The sequence below is a fragment of the Telmatherina bonti genome, assembly GCF_933228915.1.
Source record: "Telmatherina bonti genome assembly, chromosome: 21".
NCBI lineage: Eukaryota > Metazoa > Chordata > Actinopteri > Atheriniformes > Telmatherinidae > Telmatherina > Telmatherina bonti.
Window position 1 is genome coordinate 22406759 of NC_136630.1, and position 10297 is coordinate 22417055.

The 10297-nt window shown below is 37.0% G+C and overlaps 1 protein-coding gene across 1 annotated transcript in view; it reads left to right on the forward strand.

Annotated features, from left to right (window-relative positions):
• LOC306771300 (anthrax toxin receptor 1-like) overlaps positions 1-6437 on the forward strand; it is a 42104-nt gene extending 35667 nt beyond the window's left edge. Inside the window, exon 18 of the mRNA XM_079260448.1 lies at positions 5761-6437. Coding sequence (XP_079116574.1) covers positions 5761-6015 — 255 coding nt within the window. The 3' untranslated portion in view covers positions 6016-6437. The remainder of the gene's footprint in view (positions 1-5760) is intronic.
• The last annotated feature ends 3860 nt before the right edge of the window (positions 6438-10297 follow it).

Sequence of the window (10297 nt, forward strand, 5' to 3'; positions counted from 1 at the left end):
AAACTATTTGGATTTATTTTCTCTGTCATTAAATTTCCCTACCCAGAAAACCTTTCAGCAATGACTGCATTCTTAAACTGTCTTAAAGAAAACCCGTCTCCTTTTCCTCTCCAATGACGTCGCCTCTTTAAGTCATTTGCGGTTTGCATGGAAGCAGCAGCGACATCTTACAGGCCAGCAGGCCGGCTCATTTCCAGGTGGTGTCATGTCTTATTTCAAAGAAAAAAAAAGTGGAAACTGTGGTGAGATACTTTAGTACAGATGTTGAAAATCACAAGATAATAATGAGAAGAAAATAAACAAGTTCAGTCTGGATTCTTGATGCATTTCTTTTGTTATGCTCATTCCCAAAGCAACAGCTAAATATCACACTCAATAAAAGCTCATGGTTGCAGCGTTGTGCAGCACACTCATAAAATTATTAGCCAGAGAGAGAGTGCATGTACCATGCAGCTGCTTTCAGCTTTTTATGCCTACGAATGACCAATTTACTCCACATGGAAAGATATACAGTATTAAAAAAAAAGCAGAATTTGGATAGGACATATTAGGCTGTACTTTGGATGTGTATGCATGTTCATCTATATTTGAAAAAGTAGTTAGTCATTGTGAGGTTGAGGATTGTTAAAACACAACTATGACAGTCTGAAGCAGAGTCCAGCTCTTATTTACATTACACAAGCCTCCTCAGGGAGGCAGTTAGCTGGCTAAGGGACATGAGGTAATACCTATGGCAGACAGCTGCCAGGCCTGTCTCCACCAACTGACCCACCATGTCTCCTGTATACGGACACATTTTAGTCAGACCTAGTCAGTTTTACGACCTTGCTGCAGACAGAGGAGGAGGTCAGAGAGGAAAAAGCAAGCATATGTGGCTTTCTTTAATCCAGGAAAATGTAAAGTTCAGAGTGCAGTTAAAAGGAGAATGTTTAAGAGGAAAAAATCAGAAAGGGTTTATAAAATATTCTAAATATGACCAAAGTTAGTCACCCTTGTAAACTTAAAAGACTAAAGGAATCGATTAGCTAAAAGGTTTTAAAGTTGCACATGAGCACTATTTTCTGCTTTGAGATAACGGAGGCATTTCTGCAAATGAACCACAATAACCAGGCAAACAGGAAGCAAACAAAACCAGATGTCTGCCAGGCAGAGGGATAAAAGCTGAGGATGTAAATGGTCCATTTTCCCATTGTGCATTGTTTCCTTTGTAGGAATTTCACAACTACTAGTCATTTAAGTCTAGTTTTCCAAGTCTAATAACTTCTGATTCAGGCATTAAAAAAACATACCCATTTCTTCTTTTATCTTTTTATAAATTGTGGGAAATTTAAGAACATCAGCTGAACTTGTAGGATAAAAGCAATATGGCAGGGTGGCTTCATGTCAGCTGCATAGCTATATAGCAGTTAGCTAACCTAATGCTATTCATAACAGTTTCATGTTGGATAATTGTTTAATACATACTCTATCAATTATTGGGGTGGTGGCTCAGGAGGTTGAGCTGCTTGTTGTGTGGCATGATGGTCGGTGGTTCGATTGCTGCTCCCTGCGCTGCAGCGGCCCCGAGGAGGCTTGTTCTCTGCATACTGGTCCCAGCCCGGATAAATGCAAAGGGTTGCGTCAGGAAGGGCATCTGTGTGCCAATTCACCTGAGCGATGATTCGCTGTGGTGACCCCTTCAATCAGGGACAAGCCGAATGGGAAAAAAACAACAACTTACTCTATCAATTATGTCCACTTACTTTAGAAAAATAGATCAGAGGCTGACAAGGAATCGCAGTACTGCTAGTGACATACATTTTTGCACAAGTCTTTATGGTGTCATTAATTTGATACACTTCTGATTTCTGCTTCTTCTGAAAACAGATGGCTAATCACTGAATGTTAGCTTATGGGGTTAATTCAGTCTGTCTGAGTCTGATTTCTGTAAAGCCTGACCATAACGATGCTGTAAAACAGTCCAAGCATCTAAATGTACATCTTACCACAGCATAACTCTCAAACTTTTCATATTTTCAGTAGTTTTCTCAAATTTATATGAGCAGTTTTAAATTTCACATTTATATAATGAATATGTGGTTACTGCTGAGAGCAATTAGGTTAGCATGATGGGAAACATAGCAGCTAACATTTCTACTCACAAATCAAAAATTTTATCTTTTATTTTGCTTGCTTGTGGGTTATTGAGGATATCTTTGTATGAGTTTGACAAACCATATAAAACACCTTATTTCATTCATGGTTCTGTTAGGCCTAGTTTCCTTTTTCTTTTACTAAGTCTGCTAAGCTAGGTTAGCTACCTAGTTGCTAATGGTTCACTTTAAACACATTTCTCTTTAAACAGTACAAAAATGCCAATAAACATGCCTCCCAAGTGTGATAAATTGTGTTACTCAATGTTTCCTTTAAAAAAAAAAAGCAACATTTGACCACAAAAATGTTAATTTCTTGGCACAACATTTCTTACATAATAGGAAATAGAAGCTGTTCTAAGGAAATAAATTAGTTTTATACGATTTAGTTTGCAACCTCAGAAAGCCTCCAACAAGATAAACAGCTCAAAAAAACCTTTTAATTAATTTGTTTTTCAATGAAAAGCCTGAATGGGATTAAACCAATGTGCTGCAGCACTTTAAAGAATGTATAGGCATTTGGGGAAAAGTAAAAACTTTCCATGAGGCAAGGAAAAGGGTTCAAACTATTTGACATGAGCCTCAGTTTTGCGTAATGGCAGGCTGAATAAGTGTCTGTGGGACCACACGTGTTACAGAGGACGTGTTGCCTTTTAATATGTTTGTGTTAAGTTGGAATCTGTGTAACGGCAGAATGACTGAAGTCATCTTGGCTGCTGGAGTACAGGGTAAATTTTGACTTCAGTCTTTGGCCTTTATCTACATCCACACTGTGCTGTAAGAATAATACTGACCCAAATCCAATGTCTTGGTTCCACTCTACTTAGTAGGTAATTTCAAATCTTTGTCCAAAGTTTTCCTCTATGTAAAACTGTCTTGCTGCTCAGATCATAAGCACTGCTTATTAGAAGAGTAGCATTAATTCTGCCTGTTCTGGCTACAACCCCAAGCAACTGGAGGGTTTCAATAGCAGCAATGTCTGGGAACCTGCTAAAGTTTGTGGTTAGTTTCATATTTTATAAGTAGCTTAAAGTGAGAACATTTCTCTGTTTTTATAGCTGTTAGGTCAACCTTATATTGTTAAAACGTTCAACTTCAGCCGTGCCCCTTTGCCACCTCCCCCCTCATAAACACACCACCATGTTCCCTCTAACCCCAATCTTTTTTCTCCACATGGCTTCATGATGACCAGGAGAACTTTGGTAAGCAGGTTACGATTGTGAGTACAAAACACTTGCCTAGCCGGGATAATTTGGAGTGTGGGTGTAAAAGCATGTAGGATTTACACGTAATCCAGAACACCAGCTGGCCGCACACAGCTACGTACACACACGTACACACAAGCAAACATTCAAACAGCAGGGACTGTACCATGACCTGAGCTCCACTGACTTCTTAAGCCAGATGTACTTTAGATTATACATGTCCATGTTTACTTGACATCTCATTTGTTAAAATGGAAAAACCTAAATGTTATATCCCAACACTGATGGGATCTGGTGGCTCTGCTCAGCTGTGGAGAGTATTTGGTTTGGCTTGAGCTGTTATGTACGAGGCATAGGTGTTTTATGATTTTTGGAGTGGACTAGTTTGGCCAATGAAAACTGATTAGTTGACTTGTAGAGATGTCATCATTAATGTGAGCCCTTTCCACATAGAGTGGTTTTGAAAAGAAAAAAGGATTTTATGAACTCTAGTGGCCTTTATTGTTCAGTCAGAAGAGAGGGGAGGTATTCAAGGAAAGAAAAGAAGAGTTTAAAACTGGGACCAGTAGTGATTGTAAATGTGGCGACTGAACTAAATGTTGCCCACACATGAGTGTTTAGCTACAACAAAAACAGTCATCTTCTGGTCTTTTCACAATTGTTTAGTAAGCCAGTACTCATTGTACCATGGTTAGCTAGATCCATCCCTCAAAATGTGCGTTTAACTTTATTGTCCACTTAATTAAAGTACCGCCATGCTTCTTTTTGTTGCCCACATATGTTAAGGTCTGTTGCTTCATGCAGAAAACATTAGTTACTGATCTCTTCTTAGTAAACTATGACTCTCCTTCTGCACCAAACTGAAATAAATTGACTCTTTAAAATGGAAATCAACCGGGAGTGCCCTTTATTCACTCTGCTTCCAGGGTTTCAGGGGCAGCTGCCGATGTATGCTGTCCCATCTAATAGAATAACTGCTGAGTGTTGCGCATCCTTTTTTATGCAATAATAAAAAGAAATGCCACAATCAGGCAACACAAAATTGTCCAAGAGGAAACATTTCAGTACTTACAGCATTGGTGTGATCCAGCATGATATTTTCTCATGGGTAAGGTTATTCCATGTTTGGGGATACGAAAACGATGTAAATCATCTGTTAAAATCCTCACAGTCTTCAGAACTAAACTAAAACAGATATAAAATGTGGTCTGGCATCAAACAAAATCAAAATTACCATCATGAAAAGACTTAATGAAAATATACCTCATATGAAATTCATACTTCTAGTAACTTGCGTATGCCACCAGCAGATTTCTAAAGAATGGTTTGGTGATTAATACCATTCCCTCACAGCAAGGAGGTTCCTGGTTTAGCTGGGGCTTTTCTGTGTGGAACCTTTCATGTCAAAGCCTCATTAAGGTAACATGCATGTTAACTTAATTGTGATGGGCCTCATGTTGAGGTTATTGGTTATTACCGGTTGGTTTAGGTCACAGGTTATTGTCATCCCCCCATACATTTCAAAGGAAGAGCTTCACCACTGTGGAAATACTCACAAGAAATATGCTGGACTGCAGCCTGAGTCAGGCAGCTTTCAGAATATTGTGCAAAATGCAGATATAAGTGTTTTGTTTACATGACTTTAATAACCTTCTGCTCACTTATCAATTGTACATGTATATGGTTGTGTTAGCAACTGATAAGTGCCGTCACGATCAGCAGAAAGTGAATTAAGTAACAATTGTTTTAGTGCATGCACTTATCTATAGTAAATGTTCCAGATTATTGTTAGCTGCACTTACATATGAACTCTGTCACTTTTAGAGCCACTGCTCAGAAGCTTGGTGGGAAAACTGGGAGTTTTTCAGACACCTTCTTGCAAGCAGCTCTTTCAGAACATTATTTCATAGCTGCACATGTTATATGTGAACACACAGTAGGGGTGTGATGATATGCTTTTGATTCGATTCGATTCCTATTTTTTGGGTGCTGATTCAATTTAAATTGCGATTCTCACAATTCTTTAATTTTGCTGATTTTTGTAGATTAAAAACCAAAGAAATGTATAAAACTTTTCTTTTTGCTTGTCATTTTTCTTGATTTCAATTAGGAGTAAACAACACAGTAGCCAGACCATCATTCTGCTGCTAAAATGCCCAAGAAGACAAGTAAAAAGATCAATATAAATTATAAAAATGACAAAAATTCTATGATGGATTATTTTTATTTATTTGAAAAAATATAGATTTTTTAAAACTAAAAATCGATTTTAAAATTGTGAAGCAAAAAAAAAATCCCAATTTTCGATAATTCGATTTGATTTTCCCACCCCGAACACACAGATTGTTGAGCAGCAAGTATCTAAAGTATCAGTAATCACTTGATTTGTCTGTAATCACCCACATTTCTTCTCTTCTTTGTAGGGTCGATGCATCAATTTCACAAGAGTTAAAGATGAAGCTGCGGCAGCCAAGGCTGCACCTCGCACTCCAATCCATACGCCTTCACCAGACTACCGCCATGCCAATCACAGCACCCCCTCATCCCCCGTCTCCACCAGTCCTCCGGCCAGATCGCCCCCATCAGGCCAGTTGCCTCCAGGACCACCACCATCTCGCACGCCCCCAGGCCCTCCCTGTCCACCACCGTTGCGCCCTCCACCCACCCTTCAATTCTGAATCATGCAGACAAAAACTCCTTAACATGCTCCCAAGCACCTGCTTTGATATCACATTGATATTACTGCCCTCTTGACCAGTTTGAAGGATGTTTTTTTTTTTTTCTTATGCTAAAGAAGCTCCTGCCATCAACCAAAGGTGAGCAGTGTGTTGAAGCCCAGCCTTTGATTGTGTGTTCATATTCTTATATGGGATAGAGTGTTAAGTAATACTGAAGGCTCAAGTTCCACATCCCGCCAGCTCACATGGTTAATTATAGAAAAAAATGTTCCAAAATTGGACTTTTTTTGTATTGTTTTTGTATCCCGAAAAATAACTCCCCCAAAGGAAAAGAGCTAATATTCGCTACAGCATATCAATGAAGAAGAAATTTAATTTGACCTGCAGCCTGACTTGACACTGAGTCTCATTCAGACTGAATGACCGGGATGATTTTGGCAAGTGTTTTATTTCATGTAAGATAAGGAAGGATTGTTGCTGGACAGCAAAGCATATAGGTACACAAGGTCCACAGAAGAATATGGCAATGGATGAAATTTCTTTGTTGTTTTTTTATCAACTACTGAGTTGGGCCATTGTTCTTTGAGAATTTAGGAGAAGCTGAGGTTGTGTAAAGCAATCTAAACTAACTGTTGGACTAAGAGCAGGATGGATTGGCTTATTTCTCCACTGCTGCTTGGTTAGGGATGCTTTTTGGGAACTGGATTGCAAAGAAATCGTGAATAGAGTTGAGGATCAGAACACACAGCTCATCTTTACAGAAAAAAAAGATTTTACCAGATTTTCGACCACTTTATGTGTATCTTATCTTTATTTTTTCAAAATGCACCCAAATTCTAAACAACTAGTTTCTGCCAATAAATCTAAAGCAATCACAACATGATATTTAGTCCAGTGTCTGTATGATAAGAGGATTTCACAAAGTTACATGGACAGTATGCTGTTTACAGTGTGTGTTTGAAATGTGTTTTATTGGTTAAGATCTTTGAGACTTTGGACTTTGTCCTTTATCACCGTTTTACATTGTTGAATTCAGATAACACCAGTATGATTTATTTTTGTTTTTTCTTGCTTTTTAAAATGTTTTGTATCTGCGCACATAAACTTTTGGGCAACATAAGTATCTATTTGTTTTTCTTTGCGGCTGGAAGGTGAAAGTCATGAAATCAACCATCCAGAAATCAGGTTCAGATCTCTCCTCATTTTATTTTTAATTATTATTATTTTTAAGACACAGTCCTGATACTGTACTTTGTAAGCATTTTGTATATTTTATGTCTTCAGTTATATCATCACCGGTCACATTGCAACTGCAGGGCAGTTAAAGAGCATCTAATTTATTTTACTCCCTGACAGAGACAGAGGAGAGTATTTGAATATCGACAAGGTGTCCAACCATCAAGACGGACACTGTGTGCAGAGTTTAGAAACACAACAGTACATTTAAAAGAAATGTAAGGCATACCAGTGCTTTTTGATGCCTCAGCTACACTGTAAAAATGTTTTGATTGAAACAAAAAAAAGGATTCTGATTAATAGCTCCCAGTTATCATGTAAGAAGTCTCAGCAAGTGAAACATATTTTAGCAGTGACAATGCTGAAAGTAGTCAATATCAGCCAGTTTAAATGAATGAATGGTGGGTTTTTACTGGTGTAGAAAAAAGGTTGAAACTTCTGGTATTCCGATCATACCCAGTTACTTCTGGAATCTTCTTTAATTTTTGCTCTTTTTTCCCTTTTTTTTTTTTTTTTTTTAATCATATATGCGATCAGTTATATCTTGTACCATTATGTGTTTACATGCATTCATAATCACCCTCTGAAAATCTTTAGGTTGTGCACTGTGAATAAGAACCTGTGCTACATTTGGAAATAATTAAATATGAAATTATGTTTTATTGTAAACACCATAAACAAGATTAAATAGACAATACAACCTACCAACCACAGTTATTTTCTGCAAATTCCTTCATCAAATTAGTTTATTCCTGAAATCCCTGTTGCCATGTTCTCTCCCTGTTGCCTGATTCTTTTACTTTCTTTTAGTTCTGAAGATGATGAAAACATCTCACAGTTTTCTTTTTGTGTTGAGTGCTCAAACAAAGTGGAAGTAGGTCACAGTTCGCGCTACTTGTACTTGTGCTACTAATTACTGTTTTTCTGTAAAACGTGTCACAACCTTTACAATGATTGTTTTTATACTGGAAGAACATGTTGCTCCTCCTTAGTCATTTTTACATGATAATTAAAAATCCCACATAATAATCAACTGTTTCTGAATTTTTATGAGAGTGGTTGCACAATAAAATGGCTGTTTTTTAAATTTTTGCTCAACAACAGTAAAGTTTTTTTTAATGTAATTGTCATTATTGCTGTGTAATAGTAAAGAAAAAGCAGATTGGATCCTAAAAAAGAACTTTCTTAGTGTTGGTAAATGATTCATAACAGATTAAATACTTTATAATGGTGTTTTTCTTTTCCTTGTCTTTACATGACCAGTATAAAAAGCCATACTGAAGCAAATATGAAGAAATAATTTTTCTTGTTGTTCACTGAAATGTTTTTTTTAAACTGTATCAATAAAGGTTGACTCCTAAGCTTGTGCTAGAGACTCTGTGCGATTTTTGCCGCCAAGGATGTTGTGTTTTTACTGGCATTTATCTGTTTGTTTGTCTGTCCGTTAACAACTTTATGCAAAAACTGCTGGACGGAGGTGTTTTCCCCCCAGAGAATTGGTCTAGGTCTAACTTAGATTTCATTCAGTTTTCATGAATCCAGATCATCATCTTTATCATTGCAAGATGGGGCCATTTTCATTATATATATGCAAATGACGCCATAGGAAATGGTTAGGATGTTTGGACAAAAAGTACAGTGGAAGTTACAAAACGTTTTTACAAAATCTCCAAGTCGATCATGATAATGAGTCAGATTTAGTTTAAAATAACACCAGCAGATTTTTTTTTTTTTTTGTATAAATCAAAGAAATTTGACTAATTCCCTAACAAATACCATGAAATGTAAAGTTTTATCTGCACATTAGTTTCTGTTTGAATATTCATTGAAAAAGAAGAGAGAATCCAATATAGATCTGTTTTGTAATATTTATAGCACTGTGAAGAAGTCTTAGTCCCCATTTTTTCAATTTTCGGTGTCTTAAACTTCACCTTTTCTACTTTGACAATTTAATTTCATTAATCAATGCAACATCCTTTCATTTAAATGTATCACCCAGTCCAAGTCATTATAAATGGATAGCCAGTGGACATATTGATAATAAGAGCAGACATGCATGGTTGCCTGGTATGTGTATTGTCAGGTCTAAACCTCTGTGACATGTAAAATAAAGAGACAGACTCAGTTTCAAACCTTTGCAAAGAGGGAAAGAGCAGTTTTAGAGCATGCACTGCAACTCCAAAAGATAAATATATGCACCATATGTTTTTAAATGAATAGGCAGATTAACTTCCTTGCCATAGTAGTGATTGTGAAAAAAGTAAAGCATCAGTTTTCAAACAGTTTGCAGAAGTAGATACAAGATGCAGAAAAAAACTATGAAATGCTCTGTCCTGGTGAGTCTGGCTCACTCAGCCTGCGGTCTCCCGTCTCAACCGACAAAGTGCCCTTTGTCATGGACTCATGTTAATAAGACAGTCAGAAATTAACTTGGTCATAAATGTATTGAAACAAATGAAAACATACATGTACAGTTTCTAACATGCATATTTTTATTTAAACACAGCGTTGAGCTGTGACGCAGCGGTCGGCTTGACTCGCAGCTCCAGGTTGCTTCCAGTTTTCACACTACTGCAAATAAAGACAGACATGGTGATGGAACATGGAGAGACTAAACATGAACAGACAAAATTCTGGCTTGTTCATTGGTTCTAAACAAACTTATTGGAAAAAAAATAAGATGCTTTTTCTAAAAAAAAACCAAAAAAAAAAACCAAGATAAAATTTCTCATCTCTTGTTCAGATCTATTTACATTACAAGAAGAGAAAAATGTATTTTCTTTTTTGTTTGTTTCACCAGTACAGACTGATCAAATTCCAGTTTGGAGGCAGCAGCTATGATGTTGAAGTCACAGATTTAGTGGTTAAAATAAATCATGTAATCACAGAATATATCAGCCTGCCTTTAAAGGAGGGGACATCCATTAACCACATGGTTGGACATTTCTCTATCTATCTATCTTAGGGCAAAGATGTGGGGATTTATTTAGATTCAGCTGTGGGGCCCAAAGCTAAAAGCTGTTCATGGGAAAAATGTCCCTACTCC